Raw genomic sequence first — 24,154 nt, forward strand, 5'->3', positions numbered from 1 at the left:
ACAATCCCACACAGCCTGTAAGAGTACTGGATTAGTGATAAAGCAGATAAGGACTTATCACAGTACCTGACACATGGAAAGCTCTCAAAATACGAGTTATTTACATACACAGGGCATTCTAATAAAACAAGTAAATCTCCCAGATATTAAAAACATAGCACAGATATACTAATTCATTGCGAACAGTGCTGAGTATTTAAAACATTTCAAATTTAAGGTGACCAAAACAGATACTAGTTAATTTTAGTAAACTCTATTCATACAAAGATGTATTAATAACACTGTGTACACATTTTAATGGGAAATTACATACACCCACATATTTTCACAATACATGTTGCAATGTTGGACACCTAGCTATTAATATCTAAAGTTGTGCCCCTTTATCTTCAGTGGATACATTCTGAGACCTGCAGTGGATGCCTGAATCCTCTGATAATACTGAATCCTATACATTTCATTATTTTTTTCCTATACATAAATACCTGTGATAAAACTTAGGCACAGTAAGAGATTAAAAATAACTAATAATAAAACAGAACAATTATAACAATATACTGTAATAGATGTTACATGATATGGTCTCTTAAAATATTGTATTGTACTCACCCTTCTTATAATGATGTGAAATGGTAAAATGCCTAGGTGATTAGATGAAATAAGGTGAATGACACAGGCATCATGACATAGCATTAGTCTACTCCTGACCTTCTGACCAGTGGGAGGACCATCTGCTTCCCACAGTGGTTGACAGCAGCTAACTGAACAATGGATAAAGAGGTACTACTGTATGGCTATATGGCTTCCTTCTCTATCTTTTTCTCCTTTCACTTTTCTGTACTTTGTTTTTACCACAAATAGAGTCAAAAAATGAGCTTGTCACCTTCTTTCTCAAAGTTAATTCACTGATCAATTACAGTACATAACAACCCTGAATGAATATAACTCATTACATTCTCCATACCTTCACCTATACAGATATACACTGCTGTACAAAAGTATAGACTAGTGGCCATTCTACATTTATAATAAGCAAGCTCAAATGGCTCTGTAGATCAATTCAATCCACTGCTCTAAGAAACCACCATTTTAGACTTCTACTTCCCTTTAAATCTCCAACCAAAGCTCCTTTATTTGTGCTTTGAATCTTGTCCTTCCTTCTCTTCTCAGAATCTTATTTTATAAATTGAACCTCTTTCTTTTGTAGATTTACCTCTTACTTTCAAATGAATCATTCTCATCAGATTTTAAACATGCCTAATTTTCATCAATTTTTTTTAAATCCTCACCTTCAATCCACAACCTCTCCAGCTTCTACCTATCTTCCCTTCTCCTTTATAATTTATCTTTAATTATTGTCTATATTTCTTTTCCTCCCACACTGAAACTACTCCAGTCTGACTTCTGCTCCCATCACCAGATCAAAATAGCTCTGCTTAAAGTCACCAAAAACCTCCATTTAATTCAATGGTTGGATCGCAACAGCTTTCAATGCCAGTCACCATTCAGTCCATCCTGAAACATTGTCCTCTTGTCTTCTATATCAGTTTCTTGGTTTTCTCCAACCTCTTTTATCCTACTTAACTTCATTCTCAACCTTTTCCCACCACTATTTAACTGTGAAGTTCCTGAAGCTTCACTTCTAAGTCCTCTTGTTTTCCCACTCTGTATTATAATCTCCCTTATGCAAGCTCATTCATACACATGGCTTTGAAGCATTTGGATGGTATTTAATACCATCCACAGGGCTACAATCAGACCTCACTTCTGAACTCTGGATTCTGTAAATACAGTTATTTTTAAGATCTCTCCTTGGGTAAGAAAAGGCACCTTAAATTCAACATGTTCAAACTAAACCAAAGAATCTCAGCAGAGTTCAACTTGCTCAGGAGTCCAAAAATAGGCAAGCCTCCCTATTAGCCCCCATTTTATAGTATTATATTCCTTTTCTTCATACAACTTATCAAAGTTATAACTGTACACACTGTTTAATTACCACTATATGCCCAGTGCCTTATAAAACCAAGCTCCAACACTAACATCAATGACTTTTTTCTACTGCTTGGATGGAAAGTCTTTCAACTGTTTTCATATTCACTACTGCTTTGAAGAGTGGGGGGTATTGAATGCTTGGTACAGAGTTAATGTACTGTAGTGCACTTTAGGATCTTATATAACACGTTATACAGGTCACCTTCTCCTCCTATTTAGTTTGCCACCAGCGTTCCACTATGGCTCTAACCAGATGATGCTGATGGGGTCTCATACCAGAGAACATATCCATACTGAATGGAGGACACTGCTGAAATGATGAGCTGACCTGTCAGAGAAATAGGTAGCTAAGAAATCAATGTGATATATATTACATAAAAGCTCAAGGTTTCTTTGTGTTATTTTTTCTGAAATTACAAAACTTAAAAATACTCCCCAATTTAAGACTAGGTACTACTCTAACCGATTTACAATAGAACAAAAATTAATATTTAGTTAAATAATTACCTTATATTTTAAATGGGCTGATATCTTTACCACTACATATTAATATACATTTAAAATGATGTATCAATTGGTCATATTTTATTTTCCAAATACCTCACCAGACACATACTTTATCATAGCTTTCTTAAATTTAACTTAACCCAAAAATGGACTAACAGAAGATCAAGGCCTAGCTTGGATACCCAGAAAATGAACTAAGATACGATATGAGGAGGAGCTTCCGGCATCAGCACTCTCTGGAGGACTCGTGCCGGGGGATGATCATCAAAAAGCCTCCACAGGGATCCGGACGATGCTGCGGTTGTGGCTGCATCCAGCCCACCATCTCCTGGACTTGCCATAAGAAGGAGGAGGGAGATGTCTAGGCTGGCATGTGCATACAGTGAGACAACGAATTTGACTGGATCTGTACTGTTGGAACTCAACCAGGAGTTGGGAGGGGTGCAAGTTGTAGCACCCCAAAATCTCATGACTATAGACTATCTATGGTTAAAAGAACATATGGGATGTGAACAGATCCCAGAAATGGGCTGCTTTAATTTGTCTGATGGTTCAAGTACAGTTGGAAAATATCCATCATATCATAGATAAATTTTCACAAATGCCTAGGGTGCCTAAATGGTTTTCTTGGCTTCACTGGAGATGGCTGGTAATTATAGATTTGCTTTGTTTATGTCACCGTATTCCTATTATGTCAATATGTGTGTGCAAATTAGTTAGTAGTTTAAAACCTATACATACTTAAGGTACTATACAAGAAGATATGTCAAAGAAATAATCAATCCTCCCAAGTTTCCTTCATATGCTACATCTATAGCTTTTCTTCTTCCTTCCTAATTACAAACTTTAAATAGAATTCGTGCCTCATATCGAATTTACCGAGTATCATAATTCCTCCAGGTGGTAAAGATACCTCGAGACAAGTGCTGGGCATAGAAGCCACAGGGCATAAATCTGCAAAGAAGTAAAAAGCTAACCTTTGCAAACAATATGGCTTCTCTCTCACTTACCAACTTTACATTTCCCTGTATGGCCCCGGAAGATGACTGGTTAGCCAGAGACGGGTAAGATTCCTCAAGGGAGGAACAACCTAAGACAGGCACAGTCGCAGGGGGGCCATCAGGTGAGAATTTGGGGATCAACAGAGGTGAGGCTCAGAACCTCACCCCCCCTGCTTTGAGAGAAATCTTCTGCATCCGTGGATGTCTTGCTGCCCTTGTCTAGCCTGGATTAATACTTAGTCCATAGGCACACACCTGATCATCTGATCATCTACATTTGCCTTCTTACAGCACTAAACTATGTTTTCTACCTTTATCTTGCATCTACCTACCACTTCAGCATTTTATTAAAAATAAAAATAATAATAATAATAGGAGAAATGTGGGATCAACATATAAATCAAGTACAAAAATCAAATGAATATTCATATTTGACCTGATGGTTTATAGGTCATATTGCATGATCAAAACCGAAAGTTTCTGTGATGACTGCCCTTGTACTGTTCACCATGTAAGAATTTATTCACTCTGTAAGAATTCGTTCACCATGTAAGAACTTGTTCGTTATGCTTCAGAAGATTGGAGACTGACGAGAATTAGGCTTGAGATGGATTAATGATTGTACATTGAGCATTGACCCCCCTATACTGAATTTTATTGTTGTTAACAACCATTTGATCAATAAATATGAGAGATGCCCTCTCAAAAAAAAAAAAAAAAAAAATAATTATGTATGCAAAAAACTGTCATTACTGCATCACTAGTGATGTTCTAGGCAAACCTTAGGAGAAAAAGACTGTAGGAAACGTAATATGATTCTGAAACTGATTATGCCACCAATCACTGCTTTCCATCAAAAGCCATTAGAATCTAATTTTTTCTAAAAAATGAGACTCACATTAACTCTACCAGTTCATGTATTCAAATATATATTGTCTTTCATATCAGTCTCCTCTCTAGAGATGGCTCTACTGAAGCCATTATAGCTTTAAAAATACGGGGACTTCTCTTTACAAAAGCCTTCAAAGTTAACTTAGAAGCCACAGAAGAAAAATGAACCTTATGATTGCTTCTTCTTTTTAAATAAAACCACTTTATCTTGCTAAAAAAAAAAAAAATTTAACTTAAAGTTCTCTTTTTTGCTTTTATTTGTAATTGTTAATGTATAGCTTTTTGGCAGGAAAATCAAAGTTTCAGTGCCAATAATAACAGTACAACTGGTGACTTATGTTTGGCAGATTGCAAAATGATAGTATCATTAAAACACTTAAAAGCAATTAACCACATTTAAAAATATTTTCTCCTAACATGTTATCTACAAAATTAAAATTGAGAGAAGTTTTTTTTAAGCTAAATGTGATGGATGGTTATTAGAATGCAATAATGGACATGTATCTGATGCAAGATGGTGTATAAAGAAGTTCCATAAGTTTAGAATTTCATTGGTTAACTTAAAAAGGCCTTTGTTAAGTTCACTTAAGCAATTCATTTTCTTTTTAAAGCATTTCACGTATTTTTGGGGAAACAAGGAGTTAAATGTCATTATACTCAAAATAATTTTGCATTTATTCACAGGAAATAAGCAATCTGAGGTAAAGAGAGAAAAAAATAAAAGGTATTTTTTACACTTCCTTTTCCTATGACTCTAAAGGTAGTAGGGTTAATAAAATATAATAAAATTAAAAAGTAAAAAAATAAATTTCAGCTATAAACATATCACTTAGAAATTACTTACTGTTAGTAACTGGTATACTTTTTTGTCTTTTTTATTTACAAAAGTGAAATCATATGTCTCCTGTGTCTTCTCAGTAGTCATACTATGAACAGCTTCTCATATGAATAAATGTTCTTTAAGAATTTGACTGTTAGGAGGAGAACATAGGATTCCATTATGTGTAGTAATTCCCTGAACTTTGGTCATTAAGGTTATTTTCAATGATTTGCTATTACGAATAACATCAGTATGATTCAATTCTGAAAGTCAACATAAAAAAGCACTAAACAATAACAACAACAAATTCAGCTCCCTTTCAAATATAGCCATCAAGATACAGGGTTCATTTTGTTGTTTTTCCTGATAAATAAGTTAATACCTTCCCAGAGAATTCACCTTTTATGAACACTGGAAATGTACCAAATGTGTCAAATTTAGAAAACTGTTTTTAAAAAGGTAAAATTTGAATTTGCAATTTAGTACTAAAAATAATTTTTCCAAAAGGAACACATAAATTCATATGATGAAATTAAATCTAGTGCTGTATATTTAGAATACACCAGGAAGTAGGATACTCTTTTTCAAAAGTAAATAAATCACTATGACTTAGCTCCAAATACTTTCCTTTCAATCATCTTTCATATTTATTATTCTTTATGAGCTGAAAAACTAATTTGAGACTTCTACTTAAATGTGACAGATTGAACATACATTTAACTTCTGCTCCCATTAGAAAGCTCCATTAATGTTAACAGTAAAAATATTTTTTATTTTAAAAAAGCCTAAATCCCACAAGAAGGAAAACAGTGAAAGAGGGCAGATGACATTTGAATAGCTGTTATTTAGAAAGGAGGAAAGGAGTTCAGGAACAACTGATTTGTGCTCAAAAACCCCAGAAAATCTTAAGAATCTGAAACACCTCATACCTCTAAAAGGGGGGGTGAAAGCAGAGTCAAACACAGAAAGGTAATTAAAACTATCCTGCGGATTCCCTCCCCTACTAGATCAGTGAAACTCCTAATTCCTGGAGAGGCTGAACTATAAGACTCAGATAGAACAGGCGAGGAAGGGAATATAGGTAAAACATTGGGTAGAATCAAAGTGTACACACTGAAGAGTGAGATGGTAGTTCTGTACCTCCTCCCTCAACTAATCTTGTCTGATCATATTTTCAACTAGGAAAATAAACTTATTATAAACTTATTAATATTATGGAGGTAAATATAAGAGCTAAAATAGTTGCAAATTATTTCCTCTGGGGAATATTCAGGGAAGGAATCGGACAGATTATGATTGCTAATCTTTATTATAAGCTATGGGAAAATAAACTGGTTGCCTCTATAACATCTATTCTTGTTTTATTCCTTCCTTAGCTAACAGTCAAATGTGTCTATCAGGGAAAAAATAGTTAAAAAAAAAAAATTCTCAACATTTGTTTTTCAGATGGGGATAGCTAACAAGATGAAAGTGGAAGTTATCGAGTAGGATTTAGGACAAGATGTTTTTGGCATACCCCAGAGATACCCTGACCCTGTTCCTGCTACTTGGAACTCAGATGTGGCTGGAACTCCACCAACCATCTTGGACCATGAGGCAACATTGAGATAAGACAAGGACGACTGATAAGAATGAGTAGGCAATGATGGTACAATTATGATAAAGCCATCATATCATCCCTACACTCTCCATTCAAGACTTTTCACATAAGAAATAAATGACTACTACTGTTTAAGCTATTTAAGTCAGGTCTCTATTTAGCAGCAAAATACAATTACTGATATTTTAAGTCTTGTAAGACTTTTTTTAGTTTTACTTTATTTATTTATTTTAAAGGTATTATTGATATATATACTCTTATGAAGGTTTCACATGAAAAACAATGTGGTTACTACATTCACCCATATTATCAAGTCCCCTCCCATACAACATTGCAGTCACTGTCCATCAGTGTAAGACTTTTTAAACTTAAGTGCATGTAAAAATTTATAAAAATTTAAGTAAATTAAAAAATAATTCCAATTAATAGGAGGAATTGTTAGAAATGTATTCTTATACCATAATGAACTACTCAAAGCACCATAAATACTATGTAAATTCTATACCAAGACTAAGCGACAAGGATTATATTTTCCTAAAAAAAATTTTTATCTCTCAAAGTAAGAGATATTAAAGCAAACTTGTTTTTCTGTTAGATTGTCTCTTCAGTGCCTATTAAGATACCTAGTACACATTAGTTGTTTAAATATATTTGAGGACCAACAAATACTTTTTTGCCATTTGCATGAGCATTACAAAGTATCCACTACAAGTTCCAAAGTGACAGTACAGTGGAATGTCTCAACTTCTGCACTACTAATATTGTGGTCCAGATAATTCTTTGTTGTTGGGGCTGCCCTATGTACTGTAGGATGTTCAGCAGTATCCCTAGCCTCTTTTCACTAGATGCCAGTAGCAGCATCTGCCCCTCCTCCATTAAAATAATCAAAAACAACTCTAGATATCACCATATGTCCCCTACAGGAAACAAAATCTCTGAGAAAATGTCGTATTTTGGTACATCATTTAGTAATTAATCAAGAGCAAAATGACAGAGTTTTAGAACTGTAACATTTCTAAGTTTTCTCTAAAGTTTACTGTGGGATACAAACTGTAAGTGACCTACAGATTAGATTATCTCTAATATCCCACTTAAACCTTCAGAGGATTTTACATGAGAGACATATTAATAGCTTCCATTTAAGCCTACCTATGTACTAGGTATAGTACTGAGCACTTCATGCTCATTTCCTCATTTTATACTCATGACATCCTCATGGGATGGCTATAAAACCCACTGCAGGAAGAAACCATTTTATATTTTAATCAACATATCAAAGTGTTTCCAGATATACTTATTTATCTATAGTACTATATTCATTCTGGCACTGAACTAAGAAGAAAATACCTTAACTTGCTTAATTTAATCAATTTATTATCACAACATTTCAATTTATCTAAGAACAAAATAAGTTGAATTATTACAACGTTCAAGATTTGGGAAATGTTTGTAGCAACTAGAAAGTGTAAAAAATAATAATTATCTGCTTCTTGAAATACTTTTTACACTGTGGCATAATGAAAGAGGACTTTTAAAATTTTTCATCCATGATTCCCTGAGTACTTCCAGTAACTTTGTTTTTCCCTTTCCACAATTTGCCAAAAAACATAAACACCTCACTTTATAATATTTGAGGATTATTTGTAATTTCAATCTTTCAGTAGAAATTAGTAGGAAAAAGCTGGGCTCAAATCCTAGCTTGTCCACCACCAAAACTGAAGACAATTTAACTTGTTCAAACATCTATTTCAATAATGTAACTTAGATAAGACTTATCTGAAGGCCTTAAGAGTTAGTAGACTCTCAATAAAAATTACTTCCCCTTCCTTTTATCCTTAAAGCAAATTAAATATAATTTAAGAGCCAATTCTACTTAAGCATTTGTTGAGAGTCTACCAATAAGAGCCAATGGAGATGTGAAGGGGCAGTAGACCAATGTTACACCATACAACTGTTTGGAAATCAGCACTTCCAATCTCCCAAATCCATCAACTCAAAAATCAACTGAAGCTTAAGAGACTATTCTCTTAGTTTAAGATTCTATAATTACCGGTATCATTTCTCAAACAGAAAAGTTTATCATCAAATGCATTGAGTGTATGCATAATTTATCACATTATCTATTATCTTCTGCTTTACTTTTCCTTATGGTAAAAGGACCTCTCTTAAAAAGAAGTATTTCTTCCTCTCCCCCTTCACCCACACAACTAACTGCCAAGAAATTTTATTTCATATTTCTCTCTACAATGAGGAAGATAAATTGGAGTCTTTCTTCTTAATGCCACAAGCCTCTATATATAATTCGTATTATTTAGTTAACTGCCACCCACCCAAGTGCATATTACCCATTTCATGGATTCCTCATGATTAAAAAGAAACAATCTTTGAGAATTAGATTATATAATCCACTGCTTCCCTTGCTGATATATAAAACTGAACTACTATACAGAATTTTATTAGTCAATGAATAAAATTCCAATTAATACAATCTTTTATTCCATCTTAAAAGTTTTAACACACAAAAAAAAGACTTCTCAAAGCTCACCTGCAAGGTGGAACCAGGACAGGAACCCTAAGAACAAGATCTATTATTCATCTAGAGTATATAAAATATGTAATGAGGTTTCAGGTAAAAGTTGGAAACATGAAAGTATGGTAATGTAACAACTAATAATATAGCAATATAAAATATAAGTTCATGAAGTTCTTCCTGTTTCCTTTTATCTTGGAGAGTTTGGTAGTAGTTTTATGAAAGTCAACTTCATTTGTTCTTTACATAACTTAGAAGTGTATTTAACACAAAATTTATTCATTTGTTCTTAAAACTGATTTCAAGAAATAGAGTAAGAATAGTTCTCCAAAAATACTCTGGTCCTCAAATAAAATGTCCAAGTCTACAGCAATTAAGGGTTATCTGATCAAATAAATTAACAAAGCTAAATGTAACCAAAACCAAGTTGCTCATTAATGATATAAAAGCAAAACACACACACACACACAAACTTTCTGCCTATAAACATATTAAAACAATCAACTGTAACCTGATTTTCAGAAGTTTAAAATTCCTGAAGATACAAAGTGCACCAGTAACATAGTTCAAGTATATAGTTAGAAGTACTGTAAAGATACTGAACCTCTAAGCAATGAATGCTAAATTAAGAAGACATTTTCAATAAAGTCTCTCAACAGCAGTGCCAAGGAAAACTGGCACACTCTTTATACCAAGGCAATTTCCAACCTTCCAATCAACTTATCTTTGTGGGTTGGGGGTGGGGTATGAAATCAAAAGACAGTTTAAAGTACTAAAAACTTACCTGAAAATGTCAACACCACCTTTTTTCTCTCAATGTTTGTAAAGGCATAAAATTAAATTTCAGCAAACATGATGCCCACTTTTTGTTAACTTTATATCCTTTTTACCAGAATAAAATGAACAGCATATTTTAATTAACATTAAAGGATCCAAACCCTTTGCATATTCACTCACTTAATTACTATCCCTATTTGACAGAATAGGAAACTAAGGCACACAAGGAGATTAACTTGTCCAAATTAACACAATAGGAAGGAGCAGAGCCATGATCTGAACCTTACATATTCAGGATAATAAATAAAGGAATGGGGTGGAAATGAAATAAAAATTTTCCGAAACAGCTTGCAAAACAAGAATGTTATGAATGAGAACAAAATGTTTAAACTAAAAATATATGTAGATGTAAAAACAGATTACAGAAATTTTATCCCTAGACAAGTACTTTGGCGCTATAATATTTCATTATGGTCAGACACTAAACTACATCAAATAGTAGTGGCAGTCGACCAAGTAAAGGATTTACTGTTACTATTCGGACACTGTATTTTACAGGCTAAATAAAATACAATGAAATCTAAAAGATGAGGGGGGTGGTGATGTAACCGAAGCAGTAGTTTAAGGAAAACTACTTTCTCTTTTAGCAGTTAATTATAAAACTGTGTGTGTGTCCAGAAAAGGGGATAAGAAAAGGAAAGATGACAATCACATTGCCTTAACCCCACCTCCCCAAAAAAGTAACTAAATCACCTCGGGCCAACGCCTAAGCCAACCTGAGAACTGACCCAGCGGGATCTCGTGAGGGGATGACAGGAGACCCTAGCAGAGGAGGAGGGGTGGCGATGACAGGAGAGGGGGCGGTAGAGAGATCGCCTGCCTCCCGTACCCGAAAAAGGGGAGAACACAGGGGGCAAGGGGCGGAGAAGAGAAGGCAGGAAATGTTGCCAGAGATTCCAAATGAGGTGAGCAGGGACAGGGTAGGAAACACAAGAAGGCGGGACCCTCCGGCAAAGAAGGGTCTGTTCGGGGCAAGGAAGGCATGTCAGTACAGAGCTTCCCGGCCGGCTGACCTTCCTTCCCTCCACCCCCGACAAACTCTCACTTTCTCAGCAACCCTAAACCCGTGGGTCCCGCTCCCCGCCCCCCACCCCCCACCCAAAGCAGGATGGATGGAGGGGGCAGCTTCACCCTCACTCTCCCTGTGGGGCTGCTGCAGCGAGCAACGGACACAGCCTTGATTCGAGGACCAGAAGGGCAAGAGACGCAGGGAGGCCCAGGTCCAGGGTGACAAGTCCGGGCGGCCGACAGGCGCCTCACCTGACAGAAGCGTCGGCAGTAATCCCGACTGCTGATCCCAAAGCCGCCGATACCGCAGCTGCCACCGCCAGCGCCGCCTCTGCCGTGGTCCGCAGCTCCAAGCCCCGCAGAGCCTGGAGGGGACTCCACAATGGCCCCGAGCTCTTCTCCGAGGCGTTCGGCCTCTTGGTCGCTCTCTTCCTCCGCCATGAGGCTCTCGCCGCCCAGCGCGTACCAGCCCCTGCGCCGCCGCCGCTGTAGCTGCCTTGGCTAACCTCCTCCTCCTCTAGTTCCCTCCCCCTTCCCTCCACCCCAGCCGAAGAGGGGCCTCTCTGCTGGCTCTACTTCCGGCTCCGCCCACCCACGCCCCCAGTTTTCGTTGGAAAGCTCTAGCCGCCAATCATACACATACCCGCCCTTCCACTTCCATTGGTTAAATTGGCTGTCTCTTAAAGAGACCCGAAGTCTGTTGGCTAAAGCTGCTCGGCGGTTGCTGGGAACGCCTACGAGTCTTGCCGTAGGCGGTGCAGAAGGACGGGGCGCGGCGGGGGACACGGCGGCCGCCGCGGGGCTCAATCGGGCGACTGCGGCGACGGCGGCGACGGCGACCGGTTCTCCCACTCCTTCACTCTCTTGCTGCTCCTTTTTTTCCTCCTTTCCTTTCCGGCCGGGTCTCGTCCACTTCCCTAGCTGCGGCCCCGATCCTACGGTACCGAGGAGCTAGGGAAGCCAAGGGTGGGCCCGGCCGTTGGTGTGGGCTTTGGGCCCGGGCCTTCCGTCCCGAAGCGGGCTCCGGGGGCGGGGCCGGGGTGCAGTAGTCTACGGGAGGAAGAGGGAGGAGACGGGAAGCCTGACAGCGGCCGCCTCCTCCCCTGAGACTGCCGCCAACTCGGCTGTTGAGTTCCCGGGGCCGGCTGCGGGTCTCGGCCCTGCCCAGTTAGCGGGGCAGAGGCGGTGGGGCGCCGGCGTGCTGGGCTCAGCGCGGGAGGAGGGAGTCTAGACGCCGGAACGTCCTGCGCCCCGCCTTTCCCTCCTCCCGAACCTTGGGGCCTGGGTCGCGGGAGAAGGTTCAAAGCGGGGCGGACAGCTGAGAAGGGACTGGATTAAGGTGTGCTGGGGTGAAGGTTGGGATACAGATTTTGTGGGTAGTTACCAAAAGAGAGCGGATTTGAAGACACCTGTGTGGTGGCTGTTGATGTTCTTGTGCATTTTTTTACCCACCCTTCTCTCTCTCTCCCCCTCCCCCATTTTTTTCTTTCCATTTGTTTTTCGTGTTTCACAGTAAAGGCATGACTTCCTGGCACCGCAGGGAAAACAGGGTGCAAGCCCAGAAGCTATTTCTCCACCACCACTTGTTGAAAAACTGATTTGAAGGCATCTCGGGGCTTGAACAAACGAAAAGTGCCAACATTTCCTGCGTCTCTGTTTTTGCGCTGGAGACCTTTCTAAGTATCATAACGAAAAAAACTGGAAACTAATCCGGTAAACATTTAAACTTGAAAAATTCTAATGAGTTTTATTTTAATCTAGTAAATGATTTGCTCCTCTTCTGTTGACTAATTCCTGCTCCTGACTTTTGAAGTTCATCCTTTAAAATATCTTTACCCTCTATTGAAAACACTTTTGTTCTTGTCTGTAAATTTGAGCATCCTCTACTGGGGAAATATTTGCCTCTGCTGTAACACAAACAGACTTTTGAAAGTTACAAGACGTAGGGGTGTTTAGGCCTTTCACATTACCACAAGTGATTGAGCATTTTATGTTTCAAAGAATAACGAACAAGTTTATTATTTTAAAGTTTGAAATCCAAATATTTAAAGAAGAAAACTTCAAATAGAAATATTTGGGCAGTACTGGACACATATTTAATGTTTTTAATAACTAGCTTAGAACCATTAATCATAACTGGGACCAATAAGCTATAGGAGTATAAAACAGCAGTAAGTTGAAGTACAATCATGTGTAATGGTAATTACTTACTAAGCAAGAATCCTATCTGCTCTGCCATTGAAAACCTATAACCTAACAAAATATTTGACACATGAGAGCCATGCATGAAAGAAATTTTTAATGGAAAAGTAATAGTGTTAAACCTAAACCTTATTCTACTTTATAGAATTTCTGTGAAATGTTAAACCCTTCTCTGAGTTTTTGTCCATAGGTGTCTCAGTGTCTCACACATTGGCAGTTTAAAGTTGTTTTGAGAGAGACTTCATATTATCCAGCTATGAATTCTTTAGTATGGATTAACTCCGTTGTTTCTCATTACACTTGAAAAGCATATTTCTTCTACATTTGGCAATTTTTCTCTAACATATTTATCCAAACAAAATTCCATCTCGAATTCTATCAAATTCAGTTTAATTTCTTATATCTAAGTTAGTGTTAAAAGCTTAGCCCAACAACACGGCCTCAAATTTTCAGTGCACATTACATCATGATTTGGCAGTGATCATTGAAGTTTGTTATAAGGATAAATTGAGAAAATTATTAAGCTGCTTCTGAGTTAACTATTTGGAAAAATAACAAAGACGCTCACATCAACAAATTGTGATGAGTATCTGTCAAATACTAGCACTGTGATCTTATTTTTCTAACTTAAAAGTTAAGTGAAAAATATTAACAAATGTATGAGTCTTTTAATTGAAAAAAGAAAAGTTAGAAAAAAATACTGAATATCTTGTCACCTTTTGGAAAACTTTAACAGGTATGTATGCATTAAAAAATGATTTTGAGCTCTATATTTCGGCTTTAAAATTTAGTGTCATAGCTGCTGTTAATTGCCTTTTGGTCTGTGTTCTTTCTTGATTTTTACTTTTATTCTTCTCAGAACAATTTTGGAAATTATATATATCTTCATTTAGAATTATGCCAGTTTAGTGGCCCACCTGTTTGAACAAACTTTGCATACAATTCCCTACAATTGTGTTCCTAAAATAAGTTGCCCCAGAAATGTGAATGGAAGGAAACTCTTTTTAAACTTACATATGTGCCTAAATTGGATGAGATTAAAATAATTAGTACCATAAATATTGCCCTGTGATTAGGTTTTCCTAAAAGATAGTGACATCAGGGATAGTTGGAGTTCTTTTTATCATAGTTATAATTTATTTGAATTTCATCAGTCAAGGAGTGGACCTAGTTACTAGTGAGTTGCTGTGGTTTTGCCTTCCCTTACATATTTCAGGTAAGTTGGCTTAATGGACGCATAGTCTATTGATTTGAATTAAGTTTTCAATCTTAAAATGTTTATACCTGCCTTTTATTTTATTTTATTGTTTGTTTGTTTGTTTGTTTGTTTTGAAGAACATTATGTTTACTAGGTTCCCCCCTTCACCAAGTCCCCCCCACAAACCCCATTACAGTCACTGTCCATCCAGCACAGTAAGATGCTGTAGAATCACTACTTGTCTTCTCTGTGTTGCACAGCCCTCCCCGTGCCTTCCCACCCATCCTCCCCAGTCCCTTTCCCTTTGGTAACTATTAGGCCATTCTTGGGTTCTGTGATTCTGCTGCTGTTTTGTTCCTTCAGTTTTTTTTGTTCTTATACTACACACATGAGTGAAATCATTTGGTTCTTATCTTTCTCCGCCTTGGCTTATTTCACTGAGCATAGTACCCTCTAGCTTCTTCCATGTTGTTGCAAATGGTAGGATTTGTTTTCACCTGCCTTTTTTATTGTCAATTACTTCCTGATGAACTGTCCTTATAACACTTACTTTGTTTCTCTTTCTTGAAAGAACCTTATTCAAAGTCAGAATGGAAAGATTTGTAGTGACAGCACCACCTGCTCGAAACCGTTCTAAGACTGCTTTGTATGTGACTCCTCTGGATCGAGTCACTGAGTTTGGAGGTGAGCTGCACGAAGACGGAGGAAAACTCTTCTGCACTTCTTGCAATGTGGTTCTGAATCATGTTCGCAAGTCTGCCATTAGTGACCACCTCAAATCAAAAACTCATACCAAGAGGAAGGCAGAATTTGAGGAGCAGAATGTGAGAAAGAAGCAGAGGCCTCTAACTGCATCGCTTCAGTGCAACAGTACTGCGCAAACAGAGAAAGTCAGTGTTATCCAGGACTTTGTGAAAATGTGCCTGGAAGCTAACATCCCGCTTGAGAAGGCTGATCACCCAGCAGTCCGTGCTTTCCTGTCTCGTCATGTGAAGAATGGAGGCTCCATACCTAAGTCAGACCAGCTGAGAAGAGCTTATCTGCCTGATGGATATGAGAATGAGAATCAACTCCTCAACTCACAAGATTGTTGACAAGGAGGTCACCACCACTGTGATCAAGATAAATGTGGAGTATTAAAGTTGTGTGTTGATTGTGTGGTTCATTTTTATATTTATTTCATTTAAAATCATGTGATGCAGAATAGTTTTGCAATGTGTATATAGTTGCAGGCAAAACAAAAAAAACCTCACTGCAAAACTTACTAATTGTAGTCACCAGTGGTGTAAAGCAAAACTTAGGGTTCGGAGTGTGCTAGGATACCTGAAACCTGGTGGTTATCTTTAGAATTGATGGTTTTCTCATGAAATGTTTGTGCATGGAAGAACTGCCCTGCTTTTTTACCCTGTTACCATGTATGATTATTCCTTGTGAGACTACTTAATACTGGATTGAACACTAGCCTAGGAAATTGAAGCTGCTGCCAAGCAACACCACTCACAGTAACTTAAAGGAATTATTTCTGATTAGAAGATCCTTTTCAGAAAGGAAGGGATGGTGGGAAACTGTTCTTATGTCTTTGGATCCCTTGCAGAAAATGACTGGTTATTTCAAACTATGTTTTACTTGTATATGATGTAGTTATCTTAATGATCACTCAGTTCCTCACTGTCTTTTCCCCTCTTTTTTAAAGGCTTATTGTTGTATTTAGTAGCAGCTTCAAGTGACCAAAAGACTCAAATCTTTTTTTTTAATGTCAGTGCCAAAGCCATGGAAGTATTGCAGTGACATGATACTAGTCTCTTATAAATACAAATTTTTGAACTATAGCTTTCATTTCAAGCACTTCACATTGAATTTGCAAGCTTTTCTTTTATGTCTTGATGTTAAAGCTTTCACGACTGGCATTTTAATTTAAACAGGTATACATTTTATGATTGAGTTTTCTGTTTTTATAAAAAATTGTAATTACATTTGGGCTGACAGATGAGCTAATAAGTTACTTTCTTTAGTCTTTCCATATGATTTTATGAAATTAGGTAGACTAGAAACAAGTTTACTTTTATGTGCTTTGTCTCTGATGATACAAGGTTTTTAAATATAGATGGTAAATAATTGTCTAGAATACTGGCATGATGTTTTTAGTAGAGATCTGGCAGTATCCTGCATAACTATTTGGGTGAGGAAATAATCAGTTCTATTAAGGGTCAGCCATGTTCAGGAAATGATCTCTGTCTGAACCTCAGTGTCCTGTAAGGTCATCAGAGCAGCTTAGCCCAGTTAATGTCCTCTCTGTTGGAGACCCAAGTTATATTTTTTAAAAACTGAACAGCTGAAAACTTGGACTAGAGCTTAAAAAATCTTAAAGTCCTTGAAAACATTCAAGCTAAAAATAATTATAAAATATATTTCTGTTGCAAAGCACTGACAAATAATGCCCTATGTGACCTGGAGTTTGAGGTCATTTCACCACAAATCTTCATTTTGAGAAAAAGCCAAAGTGAAAGGAAAAGGTTATATTTTTCAGAAACAGCTTTCAATGTCTGAGTTTCTTTTACAGACTTAAATTCCTAGGTCAGATTGTCAAAGTGCCTGTCTGATTTTAGCTTTTATGTGGGTATTTTGTCTTCATTTTAAAATAAGCCTGCCACCAAAAAAGAAAAATAACTTAATCAAAATTTGAAGTACAAGTTTTTTTCATGTTCAGTTACATGTTTAAGTAGCAAAACAAATGCCTAGAGTAGTGCTCTCATTGATAAAGCACACACGTGAAGAGTCCAGCAGCAAAATGTGCTTTGCTTTTACTTCCTCTAGTAAGGAATTTGTAGGCAACCACGTTTAATTTGAATTATCTAAGATCTAAAGAGTTAGAAAATGGGTTTTTACAGCACTATTCAGAATACAAAAATAGGGTTAGATATACAATCACTCTAATTTTTCAAACTTGTACATGATTGAGACCATTCCCTATTGTTTGGATATCAATCTGCACTAACAGCAAATATGTAGTGGCAAAACAGTTTTGAGTAGTCCTAAACCATAAACTGGATGACATTGCACTAGAAAAACACCAGTAATTCACATTTGAGTTTCTACTTATTACTGACTTGATCATTTACGTCCCATATATTTTAATGAATTTATCTTAGGATCCTAAATATCCCCACATACACTGTAACTAGGGGCATAATCTATCCTCCTGTTAGGATTATACTGATTCCATCATGTCCTTAGAAATGTTTTCCATCCTGTTGTGGAGGTTTAATATGTTTATTGATTATGAAACCTGTTACCTGAAACTGGTCAACTTTGTCTCAAAGTTAAATGGATAATGCAGAATTAATTGTTTTAGCCTGCTCAAACTGGTACAAATCCGTGAAACCATGGTTGGCATATGTTAGATAATGAGAATGTCGTAGAGGCATATGCTGCTGTGGCAGTGTAGTGGATGTGTGTACAGAAGATTTCAAACTTAACTATATAGTAGTAGTGTGATGCTATACTATTGGAAAAATAGGTTTTTTTCTATTTTATAAGTTGTATGCATAAACAAGATTTGTAATGTTTCATTTATAAAATGCCTTCTTCAACACATGCTTACCTGTTAATAGTGTTTTCTCGAAGTATGATAGTGTGTCTTCCAGAATTTCACTATATGCTTAGAGTAAATAGTTCCTAGCTTGTTGAAATGTTAAAATTCTTTGTTGGTTTGTTTTGGTTCCTATGGGGCATTTAGCAAGCTTGAAGGACATTATAATCATTTAATTACAGAGTGAAAATTTAGAAAGATTGTGTATGAGAACCTAGTTATTTTATTCATTATCATCTATAAGTGAGACTTTAAAAAAAAAAAAAACAAATGTTACTTCCAATTAATGCATTTGGCCCTACTGAATTTTCAGGGACCAGAGAACTTTATAAGGAGAAAGTTCTGCATCTTACAATTGTAACCAATTAAGTATCGGCTTGGGCTTGGGATTATTCTGAAGTATTCATTGCATAAAAACTATTATAACAGTTGGCAAGGTCTCCAAGCAGAAAGTTCTATGTTAAAACTTTTGCCTGAAAGAATTTGTATGTGAATGTTAATGGAAAACACATTTAAACAAAATAAAATTTTAAGGTGGCCCAAAACGAAAGTCACAATTCATTTGGTGCTTAGTCTTTTGAAGGCCTCTGTGGTTTGACTTGCCCCGACTGCTTTTAAATGTAAGTACAAATCACCCTAAAATTCATTCATCGAATAGAAGGTTTGTTCTATAATTTCATTGAAAATCTTAACCTGAAATAAATTGCTTTAGCTTCTGATCAGAATTGATTAAAATGTGAATAGCAAAGTGGCTTTCCTAATCCTTGCTTTATCTGAATCCATCCTATCATAGACTTCTGAGGTAAATACAGTTCTTATCTAGTGGTATTCTACGTGTAACCAGAATACTGTATTCATTAAAATTTTTACTATGTTCATTTTTGTATTCCCGTGCTTTTCTTCTTTTTTTATTGCTCACACATGTATTCTTAGTATAAATGTGTCACTTTTAAAAGTTTTGTTTCTGTGACTTTTAGAAATAAATTTCAAAAAATTGTTTCAGTTTTGAAAGCACATTTTGTTTTGTAAGTCAGTAACATAATTGCAAAAGAGCAACAGAATTTTACTAATTGTTTTATTTTTCAACTAGTTAATATCTGTAAGATTATTGGTCCTGATGCCCAATGTAAAAGCATATATTTTTCAAATCAGATTCACATATCTACAGGTAGTCCTTTCCCCAAACTATTATATAGGTACATATTTCAAATATGATGGAAGCATCATAATTTTCCACTTTTAGAAATATTAATTACGAAAGACAATGGCCTAATTTGTATCTCATACACTTTTATTGGGTTTTTTAGAGATTAGCTATATTTTCATTTGCCACTGGGTGCAAAAAAAATAAAAATGCCTAGGAGTTGAAAATTGTCTTTTAGTTGTGCATAGTTTTAAGGACAGGAATTCCTCCTATTCACTAGAATTCTAGTTGGCAAAAAAAAAAAAAAAAAAGGATTGGATTTTTTTAAATGTTGCCTAGCATCAAAAGTGTAGAAAGGACCTTAAGAAATCAGTCAGTACTCCTGTTTCCAGGCTAATGTCTCTAAACCATCAGAGACCTGCTTTCATTATTCCTAAAGAATCACACCATAATGTTTATTAAATGTAAACTAATTTTATGTGACTGGTCTCAATAGTATTTTTTTCTGTCTGTGTAAATTGGGTTGTGTGATGTACCTGTGATAGGATATATATAATGCAAAGATGCTCCTGGGACCAGACTAGCTAGCTTAGCCCTGTGAAAGCTAAAAAAGAGAAAGTAGAATAGGACTGACTTGTGATCTGATGCGTTTGTTGTAAATGGTATGACTCAGATTGCCCCTCCAGTATGTTATCTTGATTTCAATTGTTTCATGTGCTTATTATCTACAGTGAATGCGTTTTAGTTCTCTCGTTTAAATGCTGGAATTAGATTATTTAGAAGTCTATGTCTTCAAGTTCTTGGTTAAATTTGGATAATAATCAGCTAATAGTGTTGAGTTCTTATCGTGCCTGATACTGCTCAAGCCCCTGGGGACACATCAGAGAAAATTTAAAAAATCCCTGCCTTCAAAGAGCATACATTCTAGTGATAATTCATTGTTATAATACAGTGCCGGAGGTGGGGGAGCAGCCGACACATACTGTCTTTTCTCGGCAACTACTTTAGGGATTCCTCGTAAGTCCAGTTAGTTTCCTGCCAAATAGCACTGGTTTCATCTTGACTCTTAAAGTCTTATTTTACAAGAAGAGCAATAAAAATGGAAATTCGCAGATTAAAGGGTCTGCATATCCTTTGAAAATCTGGTAGTTTATGTAATCCATGAAATAAAAATTGCCAGATTAAAATATATTAAGCAATGGGACTGACCAATTTAAATGATTGTAAAATAAGAACTTGCCACACATTTTAATGCAACGTCCATGGTAAATCAAGAGCTTCACGGAATATTGGGTATCACTGAATACTGGATAGTCACTGTGTACTAAATTATACATTAATTAATGATTATCATAATCTAGCTCCCCGGACAGGTATGTATATTACATGACAGACTCTCCAAACATAAAGGAATCAGTGTGTAATGGAAAACATTGTTTTTCTATGCCTTCTTCCCCTTTAATTTTTTTTCTTACCATGCTCATGTAGTACCTATTCAATAGTAATAATTTTACATATTATTTTTAATCTAATAAATTCCACTTTTATGACTATTTCCTACAGAACAAAATAGCCAATATATAAAAGTACATGTGAAAGGACATTCATTTTAATAACATGATAGTAAACAACTGCAAATATTATGAACGTTCAACAACAGAGGAAAGGTCCAAATCATATGGGTCTATATTAGGGAGCTATTCAAGTGATCTAGAAGTGGATCAGAAGAGAGGTTGACACTACTGCTAAGTTAAAAACAACACACAGTGCATTTTCTCACTTCTGAGAGAGAACAATGCTGTATGAGTGCACTCTGTTGGTAAGAGGTAACTGATGCACACCATATGTTAAGATTAGTGACAAGTGATATTACTGGGGCAGGGAAGAATATTTGCCTTTTTTTGACACACCATTGTATATTGGCTTATTTACAACAAGCACATGTTATCTTTGTCACACACAAGATATGAAGTAGACTTTTATTGAAACCAGCTTGCACAATAGTTATATCCAAACTGTAAAGAACAGCAGTGTCACATAGTCCATCTCCATTATTAATTAGAATATTAAAGAATTTTAATTGAAGAACAAATATTTTAAAACATCTTTTTTGAATTCTTTAGAATTTACTTTTATAAAATTTAGTTGCACATTAACAAAGCAAAGTCATCTTTTTCCCAGTTTATTCATTATTAAGTATGTAATAGGGAGTCAATTTCAAAACTATGACTATAATATCCTTGTAGTTTTCTTCTGTAAATAGCCTAAACTTTCTTGTCTGCAGTAGTTGTATACATCACTGTGCTTCAATAATGCATATAATGCACAAGTTTAATCACTACTAAAATCCTGTAAACTTTCAAAATCTGTCAGTTCATGGGAACAAAATGAATGTATTTCACAAAATATCCGTATCACAACTTTAAAATCGTAATCTCCTATTTCAGAAAACCAGCATTAGATCAAGATTAGAATTCTATGTCTGGTACTCATTTGTCACCTAACTCTTCCTCTCCATGAAGGTTGCTATTTTGGAATTTATAGTCTTTTCAATATTCTTTTTCTACTAGGGGATCACTTAGTATCTCCTTGCTCACTGACATGACAGTAATTTCTTTACTAAGCATAGCAGCAACATAGAACGATCAAGGTGCAATCTTTCCCTATGCCAATGGTCATCTGTTCTTAAACTTTCTTTCCTATCTGATTTGCTTCTTTCCCCTATAATGCTTCTTCATCTCTTCACCTTGTTCTTAATACTGTATCTTTTGCTCACACAAAATATTGTCAACTCACTGTGAGATCACAAGAGCTGTAAGCAAATTCATGTCTAGAATCCATGTAGCCATTAATCCACATTTCTAGGCATATCCATAAAATAGAGCAGATTTTTGTAATTTAAATTGCAAATACTGTCAGAATGCCACATCTAGTATCTCACAGGAGCTATAAGTAGCAAATTCATGTCTAGAATCCATGTAGTCATTAATCCACATTTCTAGGCATATCCATAAAATAGATTTTTGTAATTCAAACTACAAATACTGTCAGAATGCTGCAGCTAGTATCTTTACTAAGTTACATATGCACACGACTGGATTCTAAATTTGCTTAGAAATAGATTTTATAATACAATTACTTCCCTGCCACAGCAATTAAACTTCAATTAACCTTAAATTCATTAGTGTATGTTACATTAGTGTCTGTCACATGGACTTTTGTGTTTGTTAACCAGTATCGGCAATAAAATTAATACTATAAATATCTGATAGACTAATTGTTTTCTTAAGGCTTTATATAGTATCAATCATCATACTACATTTAAGAAAGAAATAACATTTATGGACATGTTTTCAAATTATATTCAGCACATTTTGGTATAATTTTATTTGCGTCTGCATTCTTTTTTAAGTTTGCTATTTTTGTAAATAATATATGCACATAGTTTAAAGATCAGATTCATAATCAATAATCCCTGGTTCATCCTCAACTTTCCCTATTCTCAATTCCCCCATCACCTATTTAAAACGCTTTCACCTATTTTCTTCTACTTTCATATTTCTAAATAATATGCTTATACAGTTGATATTTGAACAATGTGGGGCTGGGGATGCTGACACCATTCCTACCCCTGCACATTTAAAATCCTCATGTAACTTTTGACTCCCCCAAAACTTAACTACTAATAGCCCACTGTTGACCAGAAGCCTTACAGGTAACATGAACAGTGGATTAACACATGTTTTGTATATTACATGTATTACATTCTGTATTTTTACAATAAAGTAAGCTAGAGAAAAGAAAATTTTTTCAAATTTTTGAATATCTTCAAAAATCTTCTCAATATACTTACTGAAAAATATCTACATATAAGTGGATCCACACAGTTCAAACCCATGTTATAGGAGGTCCAACTAAACTACAATTGTGATTCATTGGTGTTAGACATGAGGCCTAAAAATGGAAGATTTTGTTTTTTTTCCTTTCATCATCCCATTCTTTCCTTCACCATACTTTTACATCATTAAAATCAATAGAAAATGCTTACATTGTTATGACCATGTAAATGATTATCCACCACTGAACCAAATATGTACAATGATTATGTCCTTCCTTACATAATTTTTCATTTTTTCTTAAAGTTTTATCATTTTTTTCATTTGGTTATGTGCTCTTTATTCCAAATGTACCAAAAGATATGGCAAATACCTAAATACCTATAATGGAAAATACCATTTACATGCTTAAATGTATCAAATAAACTATCAATTCCATTTATTTTCCCAGAGACCTTGCTTCCCTGACTTCTTTTCTCCTGCTCAAATCAAATCTGAACCTGTTTTTCTCCAGGTCCAAAACAGCAGTCATCCTGGGATACCTCTTTGCCACTTTTCTGGTTAGATGCGTCCTTTTCTTGTAGTCCACACCCTATGCCCTGCTTAATCCATTATTTGGCTTAAGCATATCCCCCAAAAACTTCCTAAGAAATTATGTATGGGAGGTTTATCTCTTGACATCTTTCATGACTGAAAATAACCTCATTATTCCCTCGTAATTAATTGAAACTTTGGTAAGTATGTTAAAAATAATTTTCTTTGATAATTTGAAGGCATTGCTCCATTGTCTTCTGGTACATAGTATTGTATTAAGAAGCCCAGAGTTTCTCTCAATCTTGTTCCTTAGTCTATAAAGTGGTTTTATATTATTTTTATATTGCATTTATAATATAAGTAATTACTGCAAAAAAAAAGCAGCAAAGCACATACATCCCAGGATGACCATGATATTGGACCCAGAGAAAAACAGGTTCAGATTTGAGCAGGAGGAAAGATGTT

General features: G+C 35.9%; 2 protein-coding genes and 1 long non-coding RNA gene across 14 annotated transcripts in view; 2 read left to right on the top strand and 1 right to left on the bottom strand.

Annotated features, from left to right (window-relative positions):
• LOC108395164 (uncharacterized) overlaps positions 1-11,428 on the top strand; it is a 90,170-nt gene extending 78,742 nt beyond the window's left edge. For 3 of the 7 annotated variants that reach the window (XR_012129249.1, XR_005056861.2, XR_001852619.3), the window contains 3 exons: positions 2,212-2,335; positions 5,076-5,115; positions 6,658-11,428. This is a non-coding gene — a long non-coding RNA (uncharacterized lncRNA). The remainder of the gene's footprint in view (positions 1-2,211; positions 2,336-5,075; positions 5,116-6,657) is intronic. The other 4 variants (XR_005056860.2, XR_005056862.2, XR_012129250.1 and 1 more) reach the window with 4 other exon arrangements.
• ZNF654 (zinc finger protein 654) overlaps positions 1-11,762 on the bottom strand; it is an 84,869-nt gene extending 73,107 nt beyond the window's left edge. For 2 of the 4 annotated variants that reach the window (XM_017657215.3, XM_017657213.3), the window contains exon 1: positions 11,439-11,762. In XM_017657215.3, the coding sequence (XP_017512704.1) occupies positions 11,439-11,627 (189 nt within the window). In that variant the 5' untranslated portion in view covers positions 11,628-11,762. The remainder of the gene's footprint in view (positions 1-11,438) is intronic. The other 2 variants (XM_073231800.1, XM_073231801.1) reach the window with 2 other exon arrangements.
• A 135-nt stretch (positions 11,763-11,897) lies between these two features.
• CGGBP1 (CGG triplet repeat binding protein 1) lies at positions 11,898-19,172 on the top strand. Of its 3 annotated transcripts, none has more exons than XM_073231802.1 (3): positions 11,898-12,028; positions 12,700-12,899; positions 15,158-19,172. In XM_073231802.1, exon 3 carries the CDS (start codon positions 15,177-15,179, stop codon positions 15,678-15,680), a length of 504 nt encoding a protein of 167 aa, XP_073087903.1. In that variant the 5' UTR covers positions 11,898-12,028; positions 12,700-12,899; positions 15,158-15,176; the 3' UTR covers positions 15,681-19,172. The 3 variants fall into 3 exon arrangements, with proteins under 3 accessions (XP_073087903.1, XP_017512699.1, XP_017512701.1); XM_017657210.3 differs by having other exon boundaries at positions 11,954-12,126; XM_017657212.3 differs by lacking the exon at positions 11,898-12,028 and adding an exon at positions 12,137-12,525.
• Positions 19,173-24,154: the final 4,982 nt, after the last annotated feature.

The sequence above is a fragment of the Manis javanica genome, chromosome 3 (assembly GCF_040802235.1).
Source record: "Manis javanica isolate MJ-LG chromosome 3, MJ_LKY, whole genome shotgun sequence".
In the NCBI taxonomy this organism is placed as follows: Eukaryota; Metazoa; Chordata; class Mammalia; order Pholidota; family Manidae; genus Manis; species Manis javanica.